Here is a 27,682-nt window from a genome sequence, read left to right as displayed (position 1 = left end):
TAAAATGTATGAACAAATCTTACAATACGTTTCATGTTTCAAATCTGAAAATGAAAGAAAAAAGCAAAGAAAGAAAACTCAATTAATCATCAGGAATGTTTCATTGCTGCTTTTACACATACATCTAGATGGAAACATTATTTAAGCCAGAATTAAAACAGGTTTTAGCAGCTTTACTGCTATGGCTGTCAGTTGCTGCGAAATGGCGATAGCAATGCTAATTTAGCATTAAGATAGCGGACTTTATGCTTCAAAAGCAAGCTCACTACTGTCTGTCCCATAGAAGAACATAATAATAATAATAATAATAATAATAATAATCATAATAATAAAAATAATAATCATAATAATAATAATACATTTTATTTGTAAAGCACTTTTCATAAAGTAATCTCAAAGTGCTACAGAGAAAAATCAGACACGTTAAAATCAACAGTAGATAAAACAGCTAAAGGAGGAGATTAAAGTGCAGAGAGAGAATAAAAACATCTAGGGACGACCTAGGAAAGCCTGTCTGAACAAAAAAGTTTGAAGCCCTTTTTTAAAAGTGTCCACAGACTGGGGTTTTCGTAGATTCAGAGCTGAGTCGCTAGCATTAGCCTCAGCCTCCTCCTCGCATTAGTCCTCACAGTTGAACAAGGTGTACATTAACCTGATCAAAAACTGACTGCTGATTAATCTGATTCTTCCCCAGCTGCTCCAGGGAAAGCAGCTACGCAGCTGGGTGTAGCACTGGGTTTTAGCCTCTTCAACCCACTTTTAGGGCTGTCACTTTTTAGAAAAATGAGGTTCGAATTGACCGAATGACCCGTAATTGACCCTTCGCCAACTCCTCCCACAAACGGCTATTGTCCAATCCTACGTTAGCAACCGTAACTATAGGCCTGGCAAGCTTTCCGCAGTGAGTCATTACGTTTGCTTTTGTGGACACATTTTGAGACTAAAAACGAAAAACATTTGTTTGTAGAGAAGGATGTTGTTGTTGCTGCTGCTACTACGGCGGTGGCGGCGGCAGCAGCAATATAGAGATGTTCAGATACCAGCTGACTTTCTTTTTCGACTTGAGCAAGTGTAAATATGGGGTTAACCATATGTTCACCTCCGAAATGACAGCTGTACTTTTACGGCTTTTACCTGGGCTTTTAGGGCGTTTACCTGGGCTTTTAGGGCTTTTACCTGGGCTTTTAGGCGAGGGATCCTCCAGACAGGGACTGCTTTCACTGACTGATACAGCAGTGGGAGAAAAAAAAACAGCAGCCAAAGCTGTATGTGGTTCACAATCGCCCAAAAACTTGCAGTTTGACAACGTTTCATGACCAGTGAGATGACGTAAGTCTTGGTGGGTTGATAGTCGGTAAAATGACCAGCCCTTACTGCTGCTCTGTACATTGTCCAGTCGTGTCGATGAACAGATGTTTTATCCTCCTGCGCGAGTCACGTCACTGAAAACTCTGAATGATCTTTGTGACTTCTTCTCTCTATTATCTCAGAACAGTTTATCCAGAAATGTGCTGATATTTCCTTTGAAATCGATACCAAATACTGCCAGGAGCATGGCTGGGAGTGAAAGCTTGCCCGCCGTAGCAACAGTAACCAAGGGGGCGGGGCTTACGCGAAGGGTCAATTCGTTCGGATACATTAGAACATTTGTAACGTTCCAGAACCAGGAAGTGTGACATAGGCCTATTTACCAAGATACCCCATGAGAGGCTGCCCCCCACCTCGTCTGTGAATGTGTGTGTGGATTTATAAAATTTGTAGGTAGATTGTAGGTCAATTATTCAAATAATTTTCATGAGAGTTTGCGGCCGTTTGTTTGACGTTGCCTAGGAGATCTGTGCCAAATCTTGCGAGAGTGTGTCGTAGAGACAGAGACAGGTCTTGAACAAAGTTCATTTTCTCCTGATGTGTCCGTCTGAAAATTGACATTCTTGTGTCAAAATGTTCAGAAGAGATGTGGCTTGTGAAAAATTAGTTCAAAATTTACTTCAGTGACTGTGGGGCGAAAGGATCGACCATAATCTATGTCCACATTCAATTTATCAATTTTTTTCACCACCCCTAGTGTTTGGCCTGGGTCCTGACAGAGTCACTTCCTCCTGGTTCTTCTTCAGTGGTTCAGATGCCCACTGAGGGTTTCCTTCCTGTTTGATTCTGTGTTCTACTCTGTAGTCTACAGATCCAGGATCTGGTTCAGGTGCTGCTCTAACTGTTATTGTGTCGTCGGAAACAGAAGCAGCTAGCAGGTTTTGATGGAGGGAAGTGGACTGGTTCATCTGATCCATCTTCATATATGAAAATACACGCCCCAGGATGACATCCATCATATTTTGCTGCATATATGAATCTGGTGTCATCACTGCTGTTCACCATCTTCAGTTCTTTGAACAGTTTTAGTTGTTTCTTCATAGTCAGTCTGGTGTCAGTGGTGAGCCAGTCTGAGTCTCTGGTGGTTGGATCAGAGGATTCTCCAGCTGTGTCCATCATTCCTGCTGGTTTCAGGTGATTAGACAGTTTGACCAGGAAGCTATCAGGCTGCTCTACTGAGGAAAATGAGAAGCACACAACCTTTTTGATGTTTAAATCAGACAAGAGGTCATCCATTTTGTCGTCCATCTTCACATCTAGTTCCACCAGCTGCTTAAGGAAGGACTTCAGTGTGTCTGATTCCCTCCCCTTGGTTTTCAGCCACTGATCCAGGTCTTTACTGTTGAATGGTGACTTCTCATGTGCCTTGAGGATCTCCTCCAGGACACTTTCCTCTTTCCCACCCCCTCGGATTGAAGGAAGCACTGACCCGAGCTTCTGCATGAAGTCCAGCTGGTACTGTTTGCACATCTGCATCAAATCCTGAATCTTCTTTTCCATGGCAGGAAATGTTGCAGCTGTGGTGTCTCTCAGCAGGTCTCTGCATCTCATCTCTGTCTGGTTCAAACTCTCTATTGTTTCTGAAATGTTTTTGATGAGAGCATTGCTGATGTCTCTTTGGAATCTTGCTGCTTTTGAATCCAGCTTCACCAGAGGGTAGAGCCAAACCCTGAGAGGAACAGCATGTTCTCCATCATCTCCCAGCATCTTAGGAAGGTCTCTGTAAACACTCACAGCATCACTGAAGGACGTTGGGTTGGAAGATAACTTGAAGTCTCCATGAAACGTGCAGCTAAACTTTTCTACTGCTGTTTTTTCATTTTTGTTGGAAGACACATCCAACCCTCCACCTGATTTCAGTATATCCAACATGACTTTCGCCTCTCCCTTCACTTGTTTCTTATCTTCCTCTGATGATGATTCTCTGTCAAACACAAAGTAAGCACCAGCTCCGTACAAGATGGATATGACCACATGAGTGGCAGTGTCGTCCTCAAACACATTAGGATGAGTCACCTGTCCAAGACCCAGGTGAGCCATCGTTAATGTTTCAAACTTTGTTGTTGTTTTGTACTTAAGAGTCATGCGGGCTTGTTTGGCAGATTTCTTTGTGTCTTTGAAGTATTTTGCTGATCCATCTACCTCTACCAGTCCTCCTAAGATGCTCAGCTTCAGAGAGCCAGAGATCTTTAATGAATTTGACTTCTCTTCTATTGAATCTGATGTGGTGACATTGAACTCAGTGTTATTTTGATGTTGAACACTTGTGTTATTTTTCAGCTGATCTGGATCCCACAGAGTTACACCTGTTGACACATTAATGACACAATGTTAAGTCAACAAAGACTTCAGAAACGTAAAGCTATGGTCTACGATTTGGAAGATTGGTAATTATTATTAACATTGTTTATAGGGCGATTATGGTCCTGTAGTCCGATCTACACAATATAAAATAGCAAAAAGAACCAAAAAAATCCATCTAGTCTATCAGCCGTGGGGCCTGCATAGAAATTGACCAATGCTATCCAACCGTCACGGTAGGCTTGCATTGGCTCGTACTCTCCATTCAATCCCCTCGTCTCCCCTGCTCCTCCTCGTCCCGACTCGACCCGCCTCGTCCCCACCCCCTTCCACTTAGAAACTACAAGTAGTTGTAGCTGCTCTGAGCTGCTCAGACACATGAACCCATGAATTCAGCGCCTGCTGCCCCCACCCCCGGTCGGTCTGCCGCTGAAAGCCCACTAGGATTCAGAGAAGCACAGTACAGAAGCACAGAATGTGTTTGTTGTGTATTTACACCCTAAGTTTGTCCCTACAGGGATACGGTTACGCCCCTGTGACATGTGTTGTGATGTGACGTCATGTTTCCTGTGTCCTGAGTTGAAGTGCAATACATGCAGACGTGCTAGAAGCTTCCCGGTCTCCTGTCTCCTCATTAATAGTTATATTACTACACAACAAGGTATATAACAAAACTGGCGACGAGGTACGGCCTCACGTTTGTTGTTTTTCGGCAGAAAGTCCGAGTTTAATGAGTTTAGCGCGCGTACGACACGACGCTGTGGCTACCTGCGGTGCTAAGCTAGCTGCTCCGGTGTGTAGACGGGACCGCGCTGCGCCGGAGGACAGCGTTGCTACGGGGGAAGGAGAAATCTCATTCAGAAATGGCTGCGCTGGTCGGAAATATTGGACCATTTGAAGAAAATACAGAACAATGGAGTTCATACACGGAAAGGTTTGAATATTTTGCCCTTGCTAACAACATCAAAGGTGATGCTATTGTACCAACATTTTTAAGTGTTATGGGAGGAAAAACATTCAACCTACTGCGCAGTCTAGTGCAACCTGCCAAGCCAGGAGAGAAGTCCTATGATGAGATAGTGACAATATTAAAGAACCACTACTCCCCGAAGCCACTGATCATTGCAGAGAGATTCAGATTCCATAAAAGGAACCAGGAAGAGGGCGAATCTGTTTCACAATTTGTAGCTGTACTGAAACAGTTATCTGAATATTGTGAATTTGGACTTTCACTAAATGATACCATACGTGACCGGCTGGTGTGTGGTTTACGCAGTGAGGCTATCCAGAAACGGCTACTGACTGAATCTAATCTTAGACTGGATAAAGCTATTGAGATCAGCACATCAATGGAAATGGCTGCCAAAGAAGCACAACAGCTAAGTGCATCAACCCAAGTGCATAAGATGTCCACTGAATCCACCAAGAAAGCAGCATCTGGCCAGCTATGCTTCCGTTGTGGAAAAGCAGGGCACCAGGCACCAGAGTGTTGGTGTAAGGACTTAGACTGTAGAAACTGTGGTAAGAAGGGCCACATCGAACGTGCCTGCAGAAATAAAAAGACACAGACACACAAACAGTTCAACGATAAAAGGAGAGGTGGCTTCCACAGAAACAAAAATAAACGTGTGAACAAAATGGAACATGAACAGGATGAACAGAGTGAGTGTGAGTCCGATGAAGATACTTTACGTGTTTTATCTGTTATGGACAATGATGATGATGGATACTGGGTCACACCATTTCTGGAGAATAAACCAGTGCGGATGCAGGTGGACACCGGTACACGTGTATCCATGGTATCTGAAGTTGTGTACAAAGAGAAACTGCAGCACCTTGCTCTTCGAGAGACAAAGCTGAAACTAAAGACATACACTGGTGAGTCTGTTCCAGTGTTGGGAGTTGTGAATGTGACAGTGGAACACAACAAGCAGAGAGCGACTCTTCCACTGTACATCATCTCAGGAAACCGTCCAGCTCTGCTAGGTCGCCGATGGCTAAAAAAGATCAAGCTGGACTGGCAAGGAGTGTTCATGGTTTCGGATGGTGAAACAAGCCCCCTACAGGAGATTTTAAAGAAGCATTCCAATGTGTTTGATGGGGAACTTGGCAGCATGAAAGACATCATGGTTAAGCTGACAATCAGACCCGGTAGCACACCAAAGTGCCTAAAAGCGAGACCGGTGCCGTATGCCATCAAACCAAAAGTTGAGGCAGAACTAAACAGGTTAGTGAAGAGTGGGGTTCTGGAACCTGTAAGCACAAGTGAATGGGCTACGCCCATCGTTCCCGTCATGAAAAAAGACGGAGCGCCAAGAATCTGTGGTGATTTTAAAGTAACTGTAAATCCGGTGCTGACAACAGAAAAGTATCCATTACCCCTCATCGATGACCTCTTCTCATGTTTGGCTGGAGGACAGAAGTTTAGTAAGATAGATTTGTCTCAAGCATATCTTCAGATGCACATGGAACGTGAGTCACAGGAGCTGCTGACTATTGTGACACACAAAGGACTGTACAGGTACCAGAGGCTCCCTTTCGGGATCACCTCTGCTCCAGCACTGTTCCAAAGAGCAATGGACCAGATCCTCAGCGGTCTTTCAGGGGTTCAGTGCTACCTGGATGACCTGCTCATCACAGGACCAGATGAGCAGTCGCACTTAAGGAATCTGGATACAACACTACAACGGCTGGAGGAGTATGGTTTGAAAGTCCGGAAAGACAAGTGTGAGTTTTTCAGACCATCTGTTGAGTATGTGGCAGGTCGGGTGTTGCTCTGCTCCACCCCCTCCCACTCAATCGACCGGTGCTTGATTGCACATTGCCAGCACCTGTTAATCATTGCGCTCCTGCGGGGCGCATTCTCTCCCTGGAACTGACCTGGAAAGGCCCTGTGTCGGCGTGCTCCGGCTGTTTGGCGTGCTCTGTTCGCTTGGTGTTGGCGTGATTGTGTGGTTGTTCGCAAGGTAAGTGTGGGTGCGTCGTGCAACGTTGTGTAACGTTATGGCACATTATGGGGTAACAACCGCCGTGATTTTGTTCTCAGTGTTGGCCGTGTCAGTTGGGTTGCAGCTGGAGGAAGTGTGGTGTCCCCTCTCTGCCGTTTTGCAGACTGGGACTTGATCGTGAGTGTTAAAGCTCTCTTTATCGGTAAGCATGCTCTTTTACTAATCTTTGTTGTCTATAGTAGCCTTAGGCTAACAGCTGTTGCCCTCTGCTCTGTCCTGCTGTAGCTGCGGTATCTGCAGCGGTTTCGTCTCTCCTCCTGCGCTCCGAGGATGTATTGCACCGCCTATTGCTGACCATCACGGCCATCTAAGTGTAACATCTGCGGCCTCCAGCCCTGGTGCAGCCGCTCCGTTTTCACTCTGTCGTCCACGCCATTGTTTTGTTTTTGGTTGCAGCTCTCCACGCAGCAACAGACTGAAGCCCCACTGCAATTGTTTTTGTTTCTTTGTTTGTTGGTTTATTTGGTTATTTTTTTGTTTATTTTTGGTTAATAATTTATTTGTTTTTCTGGTTCCTCGTTGGGCCAGCTGTTTAGAGCATTTTCTTTCTGTTTATCCATTTTCTTTAAGTCACATATGGTTATTTTGTTTAGTTTTATTTTGGTTATATTTTTGATTTTGTTTATTTAGCTATGGGTAGGCTCTAACGCAACACCTGATTGCCACCCATAGCTGAGTTATTATTTAAATTATAATTTAAGTATTTGTACTCACTTTAAAACAAATAATTTGTATTCTTTATGTTGGTGTGCATGTGGGTGTGAATGTTGTGTGTGAGTGTTTTAGGATAGGCCATTTTAACTAATTGTCTAACCCAACCCTTGAGTGTCGCTCACCTAATTTTGTTTCTTTTCTCCCTGGACAGGAGCTGGGTAGTGCGTGGCAGACTCCCTGGTGGTGGTCCCCATCTCACATCCCTTAAGTTTGCTGTGGCACGTGGTGGTTTGGTTTGTAGTATTTTTGTGTGTTTTAAGTTTCTTTAGTCTGTCCGCCTCCCTGAGTTTGGCCCTGTTCCCCCTTTTTTGTTTATTTCCCCCTTAACTTACCGTGGTGAAGCAGACACTCGGGTCCCCAAAGAACATGTTCATTTTAAATCTAATAAACCATTGTTAAATAAAAATAATTTATATCTTTTTGGAAGTCCGTCTCATGTCCTCTTTAAAACTTTGTGTAACGAACCTGTGTGACCTCATAGTAGTTTTAGTACCGGGTCAAGTTTATTTCCTGGGGTGCAATTCCCCAGGTGGCGTTGTTGGACAACTTCCCCCTCTGCACCACATCTCGCCACAAGTACTTGGGACATGTAATTGACTGCACAGGTCTCCACAAAGCCCCGTCAAAAGTGAAGGCTATTGTGGAGGCTCCATCTCCCAAGAATGTGAGTCAGCTGAGATCTTTCCTTGGCCTGCTGACATACTATGCCAGATTTGTGTCTAACCTCGCCAACAAACTTAAGCCACTACACGAACTGCTTAACAAAACAACAACATGGAAGTGGACAGACAAATGTGAGACAGCTTTCAGAGATGTAAAGACTGCCCTCGCCAAATCTGAGGCTCTCGTCCACTTTGACCCCAGCCTGCCACTTCAGCTGGCATGCGATGCCTCACCTTATGGAGTGGGTGCAGTCGTGTCGCACATCATGCCATCTGGAGAAGAGAGACCGGTTGCCTTTGCATCGAGGACGCTGAGCAAAGCGTAAAGCAATTACGCGCAGATCGAGCGCGAAGCACTGTCTATAGTGTTTGGAGTTAAGAAATTCCATCAGTATCTCTTCGGCAGGAAATTCACGCTACTGACAGACCATCGACCTTTAACCTCCATCTTTGGTCCTCATACTGGCATTCCATCGCTGGCGGCCAGCCGTATGCAGCGATGGGCTCTGCTGTTGTCTGCCCACCAGTATGAGATCAAGTACAGGAAGTCAGACCAACATCAAAATGCTGACGGGCTCTCGAGGCTCCCTTTGCCTGTCACACACTCTGAGCCCACTCGAGCGGAGATCTTTTACTTCAAGGATGTGTCGGCTGCTCCAGTCACCTCAGCTCATGTGAAGAAGCACACACGCACTGACCCGGTTTTGTCTGAGGTCATGGATATCATCGCTCGGGGGAGAGGAGGAGAGATGACATCCAGCTTGGGGCTACCGCGTCATCATCCCACCACCTCTTAGAGGTAAAGTGCTTGCTGAGCTGCATACTGGACACTGTGGGGTGGTGCGAATGAAAGAAATCACACGCAGTTATTTCTGGTGGCCGGGCTTGGATGCTGCCATAGAGGAGAAAGCGAAGTCCTGCTCTGACTGCCAGAAACTGAGAAACCTCCCACAGCTGGCGCCATTACATCCGTGGGACTGGTCTGAAGAACCGTGGCAAAGAGTCCACGTAGACTTTGCTGGACCACTGGAGAACCACATGTTCTTGGTGGTAGTCGACGCCCATAGCAAATAGAAGCCAGAAGTCGCTATAATGAAAAGCACCTCTTCAGAGAAGACCATTGAAGAGCTAAGATCAATCTTCAGCCGCTTCCCCAATAGCATTGACTTTTGGGCCACATGTGGCATTTAGCTGGCACCTCTGGTTGAAATGTGGTATGGCAAAATGTATGAGGACCAAATCATAACCACATACGCATTGCCATATATTCAAATTTGGAGGGAATTATTCTTCTGGTACACTTATTTAACTGAGGCACTTGGCCCAGATAATAGAATATTCTTTTGGGCCGCATGTGGTATGTGACTGGTAAAATTGGAGGGAATATCTCTTCTGGGGCAGTTCTGTAATAGAAGCACCTGGCCCTATGTAACTGACAAAATGGCAAAACACCTGAGGTCCACATCATAACCACGTTGGTTTTGCCATACCTTCAAAATTGGAGGGAATTTTTCTTCTGGCACAGTTCTGAAATAAGGCACTCTCCCAGATGATAGATGTTAGCTTTTGGGCTACAGTTGGCATGCAACTGGCACAAGTGGCCATGGGTGGAGTTTATTCTGCGACACCCTCCGGACATTTTCATTTTCTCTCACTCAGTTTCTGGACTGGCTGCTGCTTTGGGTAAGTGAATTTTAAACCTTTTACATTTTTGTTGAACTACTGATAATTAATGGCACACACTAGACCTACATCTTTAGAGGAGAAAGCTACAAGTTAGCCGAACAGAACTCGGTTTTAATTTAATATGGCCCATGGTGGAAAGAGACAGGCTATGACTGTGTTAGCAGCTTTATCAGCTTTGCTAACCCTACTGCTACTGCTCCTGGGATGAAAAAAAGCTTGATTTAAGTTACTCCAATGTCTGATTTATTTTATTTTGATTCACCGGAACTTCACACAATGTTTTTTATAAACGCGTTAACGCAAAAATGATTTTAACGGCACTATTTTTTTTATTTTTTTTTTAAATTTAAAATTTTATTTTAAGAAAAAAATAACGAAAAAAGAAAACGCACGATTAAGTTAACGCTGTGACATTGGAACCTCAGCCGTTGCCGTCTTGTAATGTTACAGAAAACCTGCATGTTGACTACACTAGAGAACTTGTTCTTCTTATCACCAAACAAGGCTGCTCTCTCTCTCTGACAGCTGATTTTTAAATACCATGAATGGAAAGCATAAGAAACATCCAGATGTTTCTTTTCTTATGTTTCTTGTGTTTCTTATCCATTCATATTGCTGTGATTTCAAGCAAAAAAGAAAACGATGCGATTAATCACGATTAACTTAGGAAATTTTGAGATTAATCGCGATTTCAAATTTTAATTGTTTGACAGCCCTAACACTACTCTTTCAAAATGTCCTGTGTTCTCAAGGTGCCGTAGATGAAACCCTGACTGCAGTTGTTTCAGACAAGGAGGTGGAGGTGATGGGAAACTGGGCCTTGGTGTGAAGAGAGACAAGGTATATAACAGTGTTGCTGCCCGTATTACTGGTACCGGTGCCGCGTCAAGTCTCCCTGATCCTCTCCCAGACACACAGCCGCTTCCAGCCGCAGCCTGACTGGGGTCGCTCTGCACTGCGGCGCCGCAGCTGCAGAGCGACCCGGTGTTGATACAGCGGAGTTTATGTTGAACAGGTAACCTTTGGTTTTATTGTGGAAGTTGTGACTGTGAATCCGACATTTTACTCCGCATTCAAAGCCGTGTTTGGTTTCTGCAGGCAGCAGGCTTGTTGCTCCGCTCTGGGGGGGCATGTCGCAAGGAGGCTCCAAGGGGGGGGGCATACGAGCTCGGAGGGGAGGGGCGTGTGTGTGTGGGGGGGTGCTTTTTTCAAAATTTTCTCATTGTCTTTCAGATCGTAGACCATAGCTTTAAATGTCTGTATTCTAAATGATACACAAATCAGGTTCTGAAGTGTTTGTTACAAAAGTTTGAAGCTGTATATTTATCCATGTCTTCATGTTCACATTCACAGAGGCTCTGAACACATCCATCAGGTCTTACCTGGAATAAGAAGGTCCCTCCTGCAGTCATACAGCATGCCAAGCTGGAATGGTCTTCCCAGGGCTGCAGTCTCTATGGCGTTATTGCTAACTGAGGACATGATGTTGGTGAGTTTCAACTGGAAAACAAACACACACACTCATTAATTATCAGCAGCTGAAACTAATTAAATTGTTTGTTAGAGCTTCAGACAGAGAAAGTTATTGATCTCCAAAGAGAAACTCAACACAGATGTCAGGACTGACTTCCTGGCAGACGGTACGGTGTTTCGTACCCATGCAGGGAAGTTACATAGTGCAGTTTCAGCCGACGCGACCCGGCTCAGGCTGCAGCGGCAGCACCATTCATCCTATTAACCATTTTGAAAGTAGACGACAGAAAGTACGACATGAATGAGGCAGGAATCGAACCCATGACCTCATGATCAATAAACCTTCACTCTGCCACTTCGAGAGGGACCCGTGTGCAGGGACAAGGGCGCCGCCATTAGCTCAGCTCATCCATACTGGAAGTTACGACCGGAAGTTGCTTTTCTTTGTGTATATTATTTCTATGTTATTCTAAGAACCCCCTCTCTCTCTCTGGCCTGTCTAGCCTCTACCTGCTCTTTTTACTAAACTTAACCAACTCCTTTCTTCATTGCCTAAACCCAACCCACCAAAGACATTTCTTTTTTTTCTCTCTCTCTTCTGGTCTGCTGTCAGCAGGAGCGGCGCTAGCCGTTAGCCGTTAGCCGTTAGCAGCGTTTTTTAATAACTCAATAACTTAATAAACGATCCATGCAAAAAAATATTTAGTTAGCTCAATCATGTTGTAACTAAGATATCCGCTGGAAAACAATATTTTATCATGGACCATTTGAGTTGCTGGCGTTTGTCTGTTCGCCGCTTCTCCTTCTGTGACTTAACTCTGTAATTTTATCCTATCTTTTTTGTTAGCCAGTCTAATTAGTTTAAGCAGTGTAAGAATGTTTTAATTGTGGTACCTTGGGATTCCAACTTTTCGGATCTCTGGATCTCATCGTTTGACCATCCACTGCCTACCGATGGTGTACCTGCCTGCTACCGGCTACCTGGAGCTGCCGACCTCGCCCTGGGGGAGCTCCACGCCCGGGAACCGCTCATCGCACCATCACCGGCGGATAGCCTCTTCCCGGCGTCCGCGGCGAGCTGATCCTCGGGACTGCCCCCCTCTGCCCGTCTGCTCTCCATCTCTGGGACCCCGGTCCAAGACCACCAGCAAAGCGACACTAGCAGGCTCCCAACTCCTCCGAATCAAATCCACAATCTCCCCTGGATATGGAATCCCCCTTGCCATCAAGGAACTCGGACTCCTGAGTCGGCCCCGCTATATCCACAGAAGCTGTCGGAAAAAGTTTGTTTACCACTGGCGGCATGATCGGTGCATTCCTTCCATCTGGACGTCTGTCGCACATCTGACACGTCATCAGAGCGCTGCCGCCTCGGGCTGTAGTCCGTGCCGTAGTCTCGCTGGAAACACCGCGAGACGGTCACACACCAAGCAGGACAATAAACGGGGAGCTGATTCCAGTATACTCCGTCCTCTTCAGCGTCACACCACCTCCTCAACAAAAGTCAAAGTTGAACTTTTTAACACACAATCTCTGAACAATAAATCCTCTTTCATTCAGGACCACATTGCTGACAAATAGATTGACTTCATGTGCCTCACAGAGACATGGCAACAACCTGAGGTCTTTTCTGCCTTGAATGAAGCTTGTCCTCCTGGCTATAGTTACCTGGAAAAAGCCCGCTGCACTGGCCGTGGTGGTGGCTTAGCTGTGGTATACCGAAGCAATTTTGATTTGTCTCCCCTGCCCCTGCCTGCATACTCTTCATTTGAATGCCTTGCATTTAAATGCAAACCCCCATGCTCATTTACAATACTCTTGATCTATAGGCCCCCCAAACCTAACCCAGCTTTCATCCCAGAGATACATGACCTCCTCACCAAACTCTGCACAACCTCAGCTAATATTATAATACTTGGTGACTTCAACATCCATGTTGACACTCCCTCCTGCCACCTTGCTTCTGAGTTTCTGCATCTCCTTGACTGCCTCAACCTGACACAACATGTTGTTGCCCCAACACACACCAGGGGGCACACTCTTGACCTAGTAATCACAAACTCCACTCTCATCAGCAACCTTTTGGTGTTCGACCTGGGCGTGGCTGATCACAAGGCCATTTCAATTGAGCTTCCAATCCTGTTCCGCCTTGACAAACCCAAATGTCAGATCAGCTTCAGGAATTTAAAAAATATCAACCCGAACTCCCTAACCTCTGACCTACAGCATCTTTCTTCTGTTAATTTTCAAACAGCCACTGACTTTGTGAATTTCTATAACGCATCACTCTCCTGGATCTCCATGCCCCTGTCAAAACTAGAACAGTTACCTTCACCCATTCAGCCCCCTGGTACACCAGCCAGCTGCGGGAAATGAAGAGAGCAGGACGTGTCCTCGAACGGCGTTTCAAGGTTTCAGGTCTCACAGTGCACAAAGTAGCCTATCGGGAACATCAGAAGGCCTACTCAAAATCCCTCAGTGATGCACGGTCTCGCTTCTTCTCCAATCTCATCAACAATAGCTCTGGAAACTCCAAAAGACTTTTTTCCACTGTCAATAACCTTCTCAAACCTCAAATCCCCCTGAAATTAGACACCACACAGGAGCAGTGCAACAAATTCATCTCTTTCTTCAGGACAAAGGTAGATAACATCCGTGCCATCCTCTCCACCCCCTCTGCCCCCACAATCCCAACTGTCAGCCCTCAGCCTGGGACGGCCCAGCCTCTCTGCTGCTTCCAGGACATCACACAGCGTGAGGCTGAGGAAATCATGAGGAAGATGAAACCCTCTACCTGTGCCCTGGACCCATTTCCTTCAGCTTTGATAAAAACACACACCTCTGCCATAAGTCCCATGATTACTAAAATCATAAACTGCTCCCTTCAGACTGGCAACATCCCATCTGTCCTGAAAACTGCAGTCATTAAACCACTCCTTAAAAAACCCAGCCTTGACCTGGAAGTGCTTGCTAACTACAGACCAATCTCAAATCTCCCGTTCCTGTGCTGTGCTGGAAAAGGTAGTTGCTGCCCAACTTCATGACCACCTTCAAACAAAGAACATGTTTGAAAAATTTCAGTCTGGTTTCCGCCCGTGCCACAGCACGGAAACTGCTCTGGCCAGGGTCACTAACGACCTACTGATGTCAGCTGATGCTGGCTCACCATCCCTGCTCATTCTCCTTGATCTCACTGCGGCTTTTGATACGGTTGACCACCACATTCTCCTTCATCGCCTACACTCCACCATCGGACTATCTGACTCAACTCTTAACTGGTTTACCTCCTATCTCACTAACAGAACTGAATACGTCTCCCTGGGAGAAGCCAAGTCAGACACACTCCCCGTCTCCTGTGGTGTCCCCCAAGGGTCAGTCCTCGGACCCACCTTTTTCACTGTCTACATGCTTCCCCTTGGCCGTGTCATCAGCCGGCATGGAATAGCTTTCCATTGCTATGCTGATGACACCCAACTTTATTTCAAAATCAACCCAGCATCCTCTGACACCCTGCCATCTTCCACACTCACCACCTGCCTGGGGGAGACAAAGGCGTGGATGAAGGAAAATTTTCTGCAGGTTAACAGTTCAAAAACTGAAGCCATTCTCGTTGGCACCCCACATCAGACCCGGTCATCCACCATTACCAGTATCACCTTCGCCGGCCACGACATCCACCTTTCTCCATCAGTCACCAACCTTGGTGTAATAATGGACCCCCACCTGACCTTTGAACTTCACATCAAACAGCTTTGCAAAAACTCCTTTTACCACCTAAAAAACATTGCAAAACTCCGCCCATCACTCTCTCTCCCAGATGCAGAAAAACTCGTCCACGCCTTTGTCTCCACCAGGCTGGACTACTGTAATGCTCTTCTTGCCGGGATCTCCAACAAAAACATCCAAAAACTCCAATACATTCAAAACTGTGCTGCCCGGATCCTTACAAGGACACGAAAATTTGACCACATCACACCAATTCTCAAATCCCTCCACTGGCTCCCTGTCTCATTCAGGATTGAATACAAGGTTTCCCTACTGACCCACCAGTGTCTCCATGGTAATGCTCCTATTTACCTGAAGGAGCTAATCACCCCTCAGCCCACTTCACGACACCTCCGCTCCGGTCAGGCAAACCTCCTGCAGATCCCAAGGACCAAACTCCGAACCATGTCCCTGTCTTTGGAATGCTCTCCCTGACCACCTGAGAGCACCACTGACCCTGGACACTTTTAAAAAAGGCCTAAAAACCTATACCTTTTTAAAAAAGCCTTTCATTAGTTGTTTCCTTTGGGGAGACGTTCTCTCTCCAAATTTTCACTTTTTTCTTTTTTTTTTATGTAGCACTTTGAGATTGTTTGCTCAATATAAAGTGCATTACAAATAAAATTCATTATTATTATTATTATTATTATTATTATTTTTATCTACATAGAAATGATACACATGAAGAAGAGCAACTTCTGGTCGTGACTTCCGGTATGGATCAGCTGAGCTAATGGCGGCGCTCTTGTCCCTGCATACGGGTACTCTTGACCGCTTCGCCACAGAGAGCACACACATAAGAATGTTGTCAATGATTGTAATGTGATGATGTGCTGCAAACTGTGGCACAAGCAATTAATGAGTCTCTTAACGAACACCTGTAACCAATTGAAGGTGGGGGAGGTGAGCAGAATTCAACAAAACAAGAGTGCTTCCCTTGGATTCGAACCCGTGACCTTGTGGTTGGACGGCAGGAACCTTTAAGGGACAACGAGGAGTTTTGGAAAAGCGAAGTGTTTCCACACTACATTTATGAGCCGGACTCATGCAAGACGGACTCATGTTTTCATTCATCAATAATTAAAGTCAGAGGTTGGAAGACGATCACATACCGTCGTAGTTCCGACCATAAACGGCGATTCGGCGGCGTTATTCTCATGACTCGCCACGAAGGAAATGCTGGTCGAGCCGCCACCACTAATAATAACAAAATAACGATAGAGATAGAACGATATATTTATCGAAAATGGGCCCATTAACAAGTGTGGGTAGCGGAGATTCATCCACATTAACGTGAGACTTTTTTATAACCGAATAGAAACTCCTCGTGGTCCCTTTAACCACTGGCCCATTCAAACACTTCTGAAGAAGTAGAGGTTGAGACTTTGATGAATGTGACATTTTTCAATGATGCTTAAAAAAAAAAAAGAGTAGAAATGAGCCACAACAAGTAAGTAGAGGACTTTTTTGTGACTTGTGACTATTTTTTGGTGAAATCAAACAAAATATAATGCCCAATTACAAAGTTGAGCTCCTTCCACTATGCTGTGAAAAAAAATGCATTGGGGTTAATGGCAGAGAGAGAGCACCCAGGCTGCATTTAAAAAATATTTTAAATTATTCTCTAAATCTCTTTGCATTTTTGACCAGATTGTTAGCCAGAAGACAGGTGTGGCTACAAACTGTGGCTAAAATCATGAGTATAGAGTGTCATTTGTGGCTGTGGTGACAGTTTTAAGACAAAAGTTCCAGTTGCTTTTTTTGGCTCTCTCCACTCTGTCACCACTCTAGCTCTGCTCGTTAGACGCAATACACAACCATTATAAAGCTGGATTTTGTCAAAAAACTTAATGATTTTAAAACTGCCAAATATCAGAAACTGTTGAAGATATCAATAAGCTGAGTCATAGAGGAACACTTAAAAAGTTTGTCTACAGCTTAGAATTTGAATGAAGTCTCTAGCAGAAAGTATGGAGAAGCTTTAGTGGCTGAAAGAAGTAAGGAGATTTGAAGTGTCTGAAGACTGTTCCAATGCATTCTCTATGGGGAAAAAAAATCAGAAATAGTTGAATATTGCCGAAAGTATGAATATTTGAAAAGAGAAAAGTAATTCCGATAATGTCCAGAAAAGGCTGAACGTTTTGATGTGAGAATTGTTGAAATAGCACAAAGTATGAAGGACTAGAAGAAGACCGTAAAAAGGCGGAAGAAAATGGCCAACAGAAGAACAATAGTGTGAAAGCATTTCCAAGAATGGAAATGGTGTGAATGCTGAAAGCAGCTGAACGCTGTTGCAGAATTAGCAAATAGTGCAAGCAGTGATCACCATACAAATGTTTGACCGAGGTTGGAATCGAACCCACAACCTCATGGTCAGTAGACTTCCACTCTGCCTGTAGGCCACAGTGTACACACAGTTACAGAGACTGTTGTCTGTTGATGAGCTCCACTCTGTCTCACTCTGAAGTTAACGAGCCCAAAGCTGCACCTGTTGGAAACACACTGTGTCAACACCAAGAAAGCTTGAGAGTCAAGCTTGAATGACTTACAATGAAAATTTCTGTGAATTTCAGGCTGAGAGCAGCAGTTTCAACATGAAGCAAGTTATCAGAAGTCAACAGAGGACGACTGGGAAAATAATTTACTATAATTGTTGTTGAGGCAAGATTTGAACCAGCAACCTTCAGGTCTTCAGACCAGCAAGCTAACCACTAGGCTACAGACAGAGACAGTATGTGAGGGGCAAAGAAAACCTTTGATAAGAGGATCACTGGCTTCTGCTTAAAAAAAAAAAAAGTAAGGAAAGTGCAGAAATTAGCCACAACAAGTAAGTAGAGGACTTTTTTGTGAAAATAGTGCAAGCAGTGATGACCATACAAATGGTTGACCAAGGTAGGAATCGAACCCACAATCTCATGGTCCGAAGACTTTGACTTTGCCTCTAGGCCACAGTGTACACACAGTTGCAAAGACTGTTGTCTGTTGATGAGCTGCACTCTGTCTCACTCTGAAGTTAACGAGCCCAAAGCTGCACCTGTTGGAAACACACTGTGTCAACACCAAGAAAGCTTGAGAGTCAAGCTTGAATGACTTACAATGAAAATTTCTGTGAATTTCAGGCTGAAAGCAGCAGTTTCAACATGAAGCAAGTTATCAGATGTCAACAGAGGACGACTGGGAAAATAATTCACTATAATTGTTGTTGAGGCAAGATTTAAACCAGCAACCTTCAGGTCTCCAGCCCAGCAAGCTAACCACTAGGCTACAGACAGAGACAGTACGTGAGGGGCAAAGAAAACCTTTAATAAGAGGATCACTGGCTTCTGCTTAAAAAAAAAAGTAAGGAAAGTGCAGAAATTAGCCACACCAAGTAAGAAGATGACTTTTTTGTGACCTGTGACTATTTTTTGGTGAATTAAAATGAATTAAAAAGCACTTAACAGCAAGTTACAAAGTTGAGCTCCTTCTCCTGCTGCTGTGAAAAAAATGCATTGGGCTGAATGAGAGCAGAGAGCTCCCTGGCTGCATTTAAAAAATATTTTAAATTATTATCTAAGTCTCTTTGCATTTTTGACCAGAATTTTAGCCAGAAGACAAGTGTGGCTATAAAACTGGAGAAAATAATTTGTCTAGAGTTTAATTTGTGGCCGTGCTGACAGTTTAGCCAGAAAAACTCTAGAATGTCTTTTTGCCTCTCTCCACTCTGGCACCACTCTAGCTCGGCTCGTTAGACGCAACACACACCCATTATAAAGCTGAAAAAAATCAGAAAAAGTTAAATATTTGAAAAAGTATGAAAAATTTGAATACATCCGATTAAGCCCAGAAAAAGCTGCACGTTTTGATATATGAATTGTTGAAATAGCACAAAGTATGAAGGACTAGAAGAAGACCATAAAAAGGCGGAAGAAAATGGCCGAACAGAAAAAAACATTTCCAAAAATGGAAATGGTGTGAATGCTGAAAGCCATTGCTGAACCATGCTGAATTAGCAGAATAAATTGACAAAGACATGCGGAATGGCATACAAGAAATATGTCCAAGGAAGGAATTGGACCCACAACCTTCAGTACATCAGCTCACTTATCTAACCACTTCACCATAGTTACATTCAATGAGAAAAGAGTAAAAGAAATCCCTGTATAAGAGGCTCACTGACTTCTGAAGAGAGGTTGAGACTTTGATGAATGTGAGATTTTTCAATGATGCTTAAAAAAAAGAAAGAAAAGAGTATAAATGAGACATTAGAAGTTTGTCTACAGATCAGAATTTGAAGTCTGAAGTCTCTAGCAGAAAGTACGACATGAATGAGGCAGGAATCGAACCCATGACCTCATGATCAATAAACCTTTACTCTGCCACTTCGCCACAGAGAGCACACACATAAGCATGTTGTCATTGATTGTAATGTGATGATGTGCTGCAAACTGTGGCACTAGGAATGAATGTGTCTCTTAACAAACACATGTAACCAATTGAGGGTGGGGGAGGGGAGCAGAATTCAACATAACATAACAACATAACAAGAGTGCTTCCCTTGGATTCGAATCAGTGACCTTAAGGTTGGTAAGCAGCCACCTTAACCACTACACTACAGTGGAGTTCTGGAGAAGAGGGGTTGAGACTTTGATGAATGTGAGATTTTTCAATGATGCTTAAAAAAAAAGAAAAGAGTAGAAATGAGCCACAAAAAGTAAGTAGAGGACCTTTTTGTGACTTGTGACTATTTTTTGATGAAATCAAACAAAGTATAATGCCCATTCCAGCGAATTAAAAAGTTGAGCTCCTGCTACTCTGCTGTGAAAAAAATTGCATTGGGCTGAATGGCAGAGAGAGAGCATCCAGGCTGCATTTAAAAAATATTTTAAATTATTCTCTGAGTCTCTGTGCATTTTTGACGGCATTGTGAGACAGAAGATAAGCGTGGCTACAAACTGTTTCCAAAATCATGAGTGTAGAGTGTCATTTGTAGCTTTGCTGGCAGTTTCAGAAGAAAAGTTCCAGTCGCTTTTTTGGATCTCCTGCACTCTACGATGACGTCACCCACTCTGACCCAACCCCATACACACTCATTGAAAAGTGTGAAATTTGTCAGAAATCCTCATGTGCTTTTAAAGGATTTATCTCAAAAATGGTACAAGCTATGAAAAAGTTGTACACACAGGATGAATACATTAGAAGTTTGTCTACAGCTCAGAATTTGAATGAAGTCTCTAGCAGAAAGTATGGTGAAGCTTTAGTGGCTGAAAGAAGTAAGAAGATTTGAAGAGTTTGAAGACTGTTCCAATGCATTCTCTATGGGGGGAAAAAAAATCAGAAAAAGTTAAATATTTGAAAAAGTATAAAAAGTATGAAAAATTTGAATACATCCGATAAAGTCCAGAAAAAGCTGCACATTTTGATATATGAATTGTTGAAATAGCACAAAGTATGAAGGACTAGAAGAAGACCGTAAAAAGGCAGAAGAAAATGGCCGAACAGAAGAACAAAGCATTCACACTAACTACTGTCCCTCTCTGGAGGTAGACAGAGTGAAGGACAAGAGGACAAGAGGAGGCAGCAAGGACAGCGACTGCAGACAGAAGTGTCCAAAGTAGGGCTGTTTTCGACTAAGGATTTTCATAGTCGAATCTGATTCGTCAGATTTTGCCGTAGTCGACTGATCGTCGAACCTTTTTTTTTTTTTTAGATAGCAGCAAATTTGCGACTTTTTCCCGTTTCAAACAAAAGAGCTAAAACACCCAAAACAATGGTAGGTGTAAAACAAATACCTTTATTTATTTTCCACACTTTGGATGATTTTTAGTAGCCATTGTGAGCCAGGGTATGCGTTTATGTTACGTTGCCCTGGACTACGCTGCTTTTGCTCGGACTGTGAGTCATCCCTCATCCCTCAACGTGATGAAGGATAGCGGTGGTCGTGGACACAGAGAAACCGGGTAAAACATGTAGTATCAAAACAAACGGAGGTCAGAAGGACTCGACAATCCGTACATTAACGTTAATCAATCCTGTAACACACACAGTGTGACCGCGGCACCGGCAGAGAGACAGACAGGCTGCAGAGGGACGAGATTACAGCTGTGACTCCCGACACTGATGGTGCGTTCATGACAACTCGGAAGTCGGAAAAAAAACAAGTTCCTCTTCTGAAAAAATCTGACATGTCAAACTTTAGGATGTGTTAGGGAATAATTCATCTGTCTAACCATCAGAACTATTGACACTTGAAACGGTAAACACAGCTGATCCATCAAAAAAAAAATCACCGCTGGAGTTAATTTATTTTCCGTGACTGAAAGCAGGTTCTTGAATGTAACTCGGTCAAAGTCAGATGTATCCTCACGATGTTTTGCTGTTCTGTCAGGCCATGCATGATAAATGCTGACAAAGTTAGACTGTCAGACTTCCTTGATTTTAAACTTTGGCGGCTCTGCCTCTCGTCTTTTTGCCACTCCGTGAGTGTTCTGCAGTGACTTCTGAGTACCGTGACTTTGACGGTCATACTGCTCACCTCCGCTCAAATGAAAAAAAAAAAAAAAAAACCTCCGCTCATTTGATTGTGCAACTGCAGTGGGTGATTTATTAATACGTAGTAAGAAGCTAAGACTACCGTTTAAATGCACACATCATTTTGAACTCTTTATTAACAGAAAGTAGGCAGATTTTGTATCAAAATAGTCTTTTTTATAACAAAAAAAGACATTCTATGTAACAATTTATGCTCAGCAGCCGTGGGCACCCCCATATAGTCAGAATGGTATGGTCCTGGTTAGATTCGACTACGAGGTTCATAGTCGAATCAGACCCCTCCGAATCGAATCATCGAATAGTCGACTTTTGGAGGTCAGCCCTAGTCCAAAGTGTCTTATTTACACTAAATGACTGCTAGCTCAGCGTTCATTGTGAAGGACTTCACCTCTCCTCAGTGACTAACCCTTCCAGAGATAACGTCTGTGCTGTTGCGCTCTTACTGCAGCAGTAAAACCAGCAGCCTGTTGATTTAATGATCATCTGTCAGAGCAGCTGAATGAATGTAGGAAACACCAGTCCAGTCCGTCCTTACAGCCACTAACAACATCATTTGTCTGTTCAGTGTTCAGAGACTAAGAGTTAAAAAGTAAACCTGTAGAGGCTGACTGTGCTGCACACAGAATCTACAGGACATGATAAAGAATCACAGCCATAAACACAATTAATAATGGAATTGACCTTCAACACTGAAACAAGCAGAGTGGAACCAACAGCTCAGTGAGTTCATGTACTTACCAGAGACGAGGGTCAGAAACACTGCTCTGTCTCTGTTCTACAGTTCCTTATTATGCACATAACACAGGAAGTCACACCCATTTCCAAAAATCCTCTCTCTCTGTAGAGCTGAAAGTAAATGTGAAGTTTCTACATTTTCTACATTACAGACTTGAAGTCAACGATCTGTTGAATGTTTCCTGTAGAACCAGTCCAATCCTACACAAGTACCCATCATGTCTATATTTTAACTCCATGCTTCTTTTATTGAATATTGACTGTCAAATCATGTTGTGTTCAAGAACAAAGTTGATACCCCACTCCCCAGATGTTAGGACATTGGGCCTCATTCACCAATATCTTCTTAAGAACCTTCTTAGATTCTTTCTTAAGTTGTTCTTAAGAGGTTCCTTAAGAAAACCCTACGTCAGATTCATCAACGCGTTCGTAAGCCTCAGAATTGTTGGCAGCTGTGTTCATATGCCATCTCCTCGTAAGTTGAGGGCGTGTGCCAGGTGAGTCTAATTAACATAGGATTAGCATAGGTAACGGCCCCATCAATGCCCGTAAAAGGGCATGAGACTGCAGGGCCGTGTGCACAGCACCCACAGGCACTGAGCAGAGAAGGTGGAGTGAGAAAGAAAGTTGAAATGCTCAAATGAAAATCTGGGAGGGAGCACCAGACTCCAAACGTAAAAAGAACTTAAGTAGTGAAGTGGCGCTACTGCGGCAGGAATGAAACAAAGAAACAAACAAAAGGCTTATATTTAGTTTATATTTTCATATTTATATTTAGTAGCGTCAGCAGTGGCTGCAGCTCTTCGGGTTGTTATCAGAGAGACCACACTCTCACGTGTGCCATCATAAATATCATCATATTATCACATATGAAAAAACAACAACAATTGTGTGTAGTGTGAACACTTACAGTAAGTGCACTGTTGCAGCCCGCAATTAGGAAAAAAAATTCATATCGGCAGCTGCATGCCCCCCCCCCCCAAAAAAAGATGACTGATATGAATTAAGTCTCTATAATGTTTTTTGAGAGACTGCAATGATTTGTCTATTATTATTATTAATATATAAGATTATTAAAAACATCATAAAAGATAAGAAAATAATTCTTATTCAAATAATTTATATCATACAACTACAGAACAAAAGAAAACGCAATAATCCGTTTTTTTTGCAGAAGTCTCAGCACTTAAAAGTGCGTAAGTATACTCCTGACTGTTCGTAGATTTTGTTCTTAGTTAAAGCTTCAGTTGGTAACAATTATTCAGTCATATTTGCTGGAACTGTCACTATTCTGATGGTCAGACATTAAATGAGTAATTTAGGACAAAATCAAACTCCTCTGGCTCCACCTACAGCCTGTAATCGTATTTGCCAAAATCCACCGCGCCCGACGATTCTCCACCAGTCAGGTAGAGGGAGCAGGAGGAGCAGCCAATCGCCGCTCCTACACGTCGTGCTATGGATACGGTACGTCTTCTGTGGGTGCGTTTATGGCTACTTTGTGTGTGTCTGTGTGTGTGTGGGGCGCTTGGTGTGTGTGTGGGGCGCTTGGCAGAGGTTCATAAAGGGACCTGACGGAGTATTGTCTTGAAATTTCCGACCAAGTCGCGGAGTTTACTTTCACTTTCGTCAACTTACCAACTGGAGCTTTAAGAACAAATTCTGGATAAGAAAACATTCAGGAATGCCACAATCTTCGTAAAAACTTTGTAGGACTTAAGAACAAATTTGTTCTTAAGAACGGTTCGTGAATGAGGCCCATTGTCACCAAACTAATGCTGAACACAGGCAACAAGAGAATCTGACAGGTCACACATTTCACTGTAACACCAGACACTGGTTCTGAACTATGGGGTCAAAGGTCATTTCAACAGAATGAACATTGATCATGTGTAAACAACAGAGGAGTTGATTTACACATGAACCTGTGCATATTCTCATTTGTCCAGGTCATAGTATCTCAAAGGAATTTTCAATCGAAAGCAACTGGACTTGGTTATTTGTCTAGGAAGACGTTTCACCTTCATCCAAGAGGCTTCATCAGTTCATCTGACCAGGCTTGGACTGGTCCAACTATCTGGTGTGGGGACCCAGGTATTTAACCTCTTGTGGGGGCGTTCACAAGGCTGGTGTTCTATCCTTGGGATGTACCTGGTACTGTGTGTAGCGCTGCCACACATAAACATTGAAGACAGAGAAGAAGACGGGAAGTCCCCGCTGAAATTCAATAGAAGAAGTCCCCCACTGTATTACTATTACTATTGTATCAGTGTCCTATGAAACCAGGGGTAGACGTTATGAAACCCGACGAACTCCACATAACTTTAAAATACAAGGCAACACCTGGTCCAGATGGTTACATGCTGCTATTCCGACATGCCGCTATTTCGACATTGACTTCTAATTGTCGGAATAGCGGCATTAACATTATTTTTTAAGCATCCCACTATTCCGACTTTTTTTTTTTCATTGTCGGAGTAGCGGCACTTTACTATTTTTCAAACATTCCGCTTTTCCGACATTGATTGATTACGTTATAGTCAGACGTGTCCTTCTGATTTATTTTTATTTTTTCATCTGAGACACTGTTTCTCATACACAAATACATAGGCCTATTAGAGAAGAAAAAACAAACCCTCCAAGTTTAAAAACACACAGCACACAGCAGCGCACACTGATCAGCAGCTACTGAGACTGTTATTATTCTGTCACCTGAGTTTATCCTGCTGCTTTACATCGTTTTAACATAGGTAAAAGAAGAAAAAAAGATTGTCTGGAATAAAGGGGCAGATTACATAAGATTATTCTTTTTTCTGCTCCCTTTTGTTGAGATTTGGGAGGTTTTTGCCTGATTTATTGCCCGATGCCATGTATCTAGCTTTCTCTCCCCCCCTCCGCCTGTTGTCTTCGTTGTCACTTTGTTGTCGCTCCACAGAGCGCACATGGCTAATTAATATGCACGTGCTGACCATATGGTTGTGTAGGCATTCCGGGGACGGAGGTGTGTTCACCACCATTCTTGGATCCAGTTATCAAAGTTGAGGTGCAGAGTTGTGCACGCACAGTTTGATAGATCTGAAAAAGGTGTAAATATTTTGGGTGTCTTTTCACCGTAGGCCTAAGCAAAACATTTAGTAGCAGCAGTTTTACACTGCTTACTTACAGTTTTGATAAATGAGGCCCCAGGCCATAAGCCCAGAGCCCAGACGCTCACAGCTGGAGCTCCGCGGCTCATCCGCGGCGCTGTCCGTGGTGCTGAAGGTCACAGGTTAACTTGACAAACAAACTGCAGCATAGTTCTGTTTGTTTATCATGTGTGTCAGTTTTGTTTGCGACTTGATAGTTTAGTTGTTGAGATTAAGAACATTACTCCCTCATCAAACCAGTGATAGACATGCTGAAAAGAAAAGAGAGAGAGAGACGCGCCTGGGTATCGCAGCTGTAAAAAAAATAAAATAAAAATAAAAATAAAAAAGACGTGTCGGAATAGCGGTATCAAAAAGTGTCGGACTACCGGCATGTCTAGATAGAGGGATGTCGTAATAGCGGGATGTCTAAATAGTGACATGTCGGAATAGCGGGATGTCTGAATAGCAGGCGGACCCCGTCCAGATCACGGGTTCGATAAACAGGTTCAACGTCTAGGTAACCAACAAATAATCCTTAAAACAATGTACCAAACAAATGAGGGAGCAACAGGAGTCTCAGTCATAGTCTCATCAAAAGTAATGGACTTAGTCCATGACAGGACCCTCCACGTGTCTCTGACAAAACTCCCCGACCAGGGATGGAAAGACGTGGAGCGCATAGTACGCCAGGGAGAGAGTAGGGCTGGTACATGGACAAGTGAATCAGATGGATGGCAGAGAAATGGAAATCTCAGGAGAAAACATTTGGGGTGGGTGATACACACGCAACCGAGAACACATTTAGACGTGCCGCCGGGTACTGATGCAGAACTAGCATGATACCTATTGACACAGGACGAGGAGGAACTGTTAGCTGAGGTTCCAAAAGAAGTCTGGTCAAAAGGAAAAACAGACGTCGGACTCATGACAACAGCCTCAGAAGTAGTGGTCCGCCCAAAAACTAGCTACAGGCCAAGAATTAGACAATACCCACTAAGACCAGATGCAGAGGTGGGCATAGAACCGGTAATACAAGACATGCTCAAGGCAGGGATAATTAAAGAGGACCCAGAGGCATGTTGCAACACGCCCATTTTCCCCGTGCGTAAAGCTGATGGCAAAACATGGAGAATGATCCAAGACCTCAGAGAAGTAAATAAGGCAGTTGAAAGTGCCACACCAACGGTCCCAGACCCACACACATTACTCAACTCACTACAACCAGATAAAAGGTGGTTTTCAGTAGTAGATTTAAGTAATGCATTTTTCTCTATCCCCGTGGCCAAAGAGTCACAAGGATGGTTTGGGTTTACTCACAAAAACAAGAAATATTCATACAACAGGTTACCCCAAGGGTATTGCGAGAGTCCAAACATATTTTCATACGAAGTGAATAGATGTCTAGCAGATTGGACTGTACCAGAGGGTACACAATTCTTAGTGTATGTTGATGACATCCTGTTAGCCGCTCAAACACAACAACAATGTCAAAAGGCGACAGTTTCGCTCCTGGCTTACCTCGCTCATACAGGAAATAAAGTGTCACGAGAAAAGCTACAATTGGAAAAACAAGAAGTGAAGTTTCTCGGTCACACTATCAGCGGGGAGGGGAGGAAGCTAAGCGATGACAGGAAACAAGCAATCACTAAGGCTCCAAAGCCTGAAACAAAACAACAAATGATGCAATTTATGGGGCTGACTAATTTCTGCAGAAGCTGGGTGCTCAATTATGCAGTATTAACACAACCATTGTTAGACATGATGTATAAAGAGGAGTTACATCTGAAAGATAAACTCACATGGACGCCAGAAGGAGAACAAGCATTCACTACTTTGAAACAGACGTTAGTAAACACAGGGGTATTGGCCTTACCTGACTATTCGAAAGAATTTCTGCAGACGGTAGACTGTAAACGCGGTTTCATGACATCCATGATAGCACAAAGACACGGCACGAAAATAAAGACGATAGGCTACTATTCAAAAAGACTCGACCCTGTGGCAATGGCCTTACCACCGTGTGTGCAAGCAGTGTGTGCAGCAGCAATGGCGGTGGAAGCCACAGCTGAGCTGGTACTCTTCCACCCACTCACATTACACGTGACTCACGCTGTGCACTGTCTAATTAGTGAAACAAAAATGAGTTTTCTTTCACCGGCGCGTCACATGGCTCTGACAGCAACACTACTGCTGCAACCACACCTGCAGATAAAAAGATGCACAACATTAAACCCAGCCACATTACTTCCCATCGAGACCGATGGGACACCACACGATTGTAAAGCCGAGACTGAGAGTGTCAGTAAACCAC

At 43.8% G+C, this 27,682-nt stretch overlaps 1 protein-coding gene across 1 annotated transcript; it reads right to left on the bottom strand.

The window, feature by feature from the left end:
- Positions 1 to 1,422: 1,422 nt before the first annotated feature.
- LOC146969671 (verrucotoxin subunit beta-like) lies at positions 1,423 to 11,234 on the bottom strand. Its single transcript, XM_085803673.1, has 2 exons — positions 11,122 to 11,234; positions 1,423 to 3,674 (listed from the first exon to the last, which is right to left on the bottom strand). Exons 1-2 carry the CDS (start codon positions 11,219 to 11,221, stop codon positions 2,206 to 2,208), a joined length of 1,569 nt encoding a protein of 522 aa, XP_085659799.1. The 5' UTR covers positions 11,222 to 11,234; the 3' UTR covers positions 1,423 to 2,205.
- Positions 11,235 to 27,682: the final 16,448 nt, after the last annotated feature.

Source organism: Trachurus japonicus, chromosome 17, assembly GCF_045865225.1.
Source record: "Trachurus japonicus isolate A0001 chromosome 17, Traja_1.0".
In the NCBI taxonomy this organism is placed as follows: Eukaryota; Metazoa; Chordata; class Actinopteri; order Carangiformes; family Carangidae; genus Trachurus; species Trachurus japonicus.
The sequence above is the reverse complement of the archived record's forward strand: the minus strand, read 5'-3'. Positions and strand labels throughout refer to the sequence as shown.

What these genes read in the sequence shown, in the direction of transcription:
- LOC146969671 (XM_085803673.1), bottom strand. Translation starts at nt 11,221, where the DNA reads ATGTCCTCAGTTAGCAATAACGCCATAGAGACTGCAGCCCTGGGAAGA. An exon ending in GAGGGACCTTCTTATTCCAG is followed by an intron (nt 3,675 to 11,121) that starts GTAAGACCTGAT and finishes ATGTGTCAACAG; the next exon opens with GTGTAACTCTGTGGGATCCA.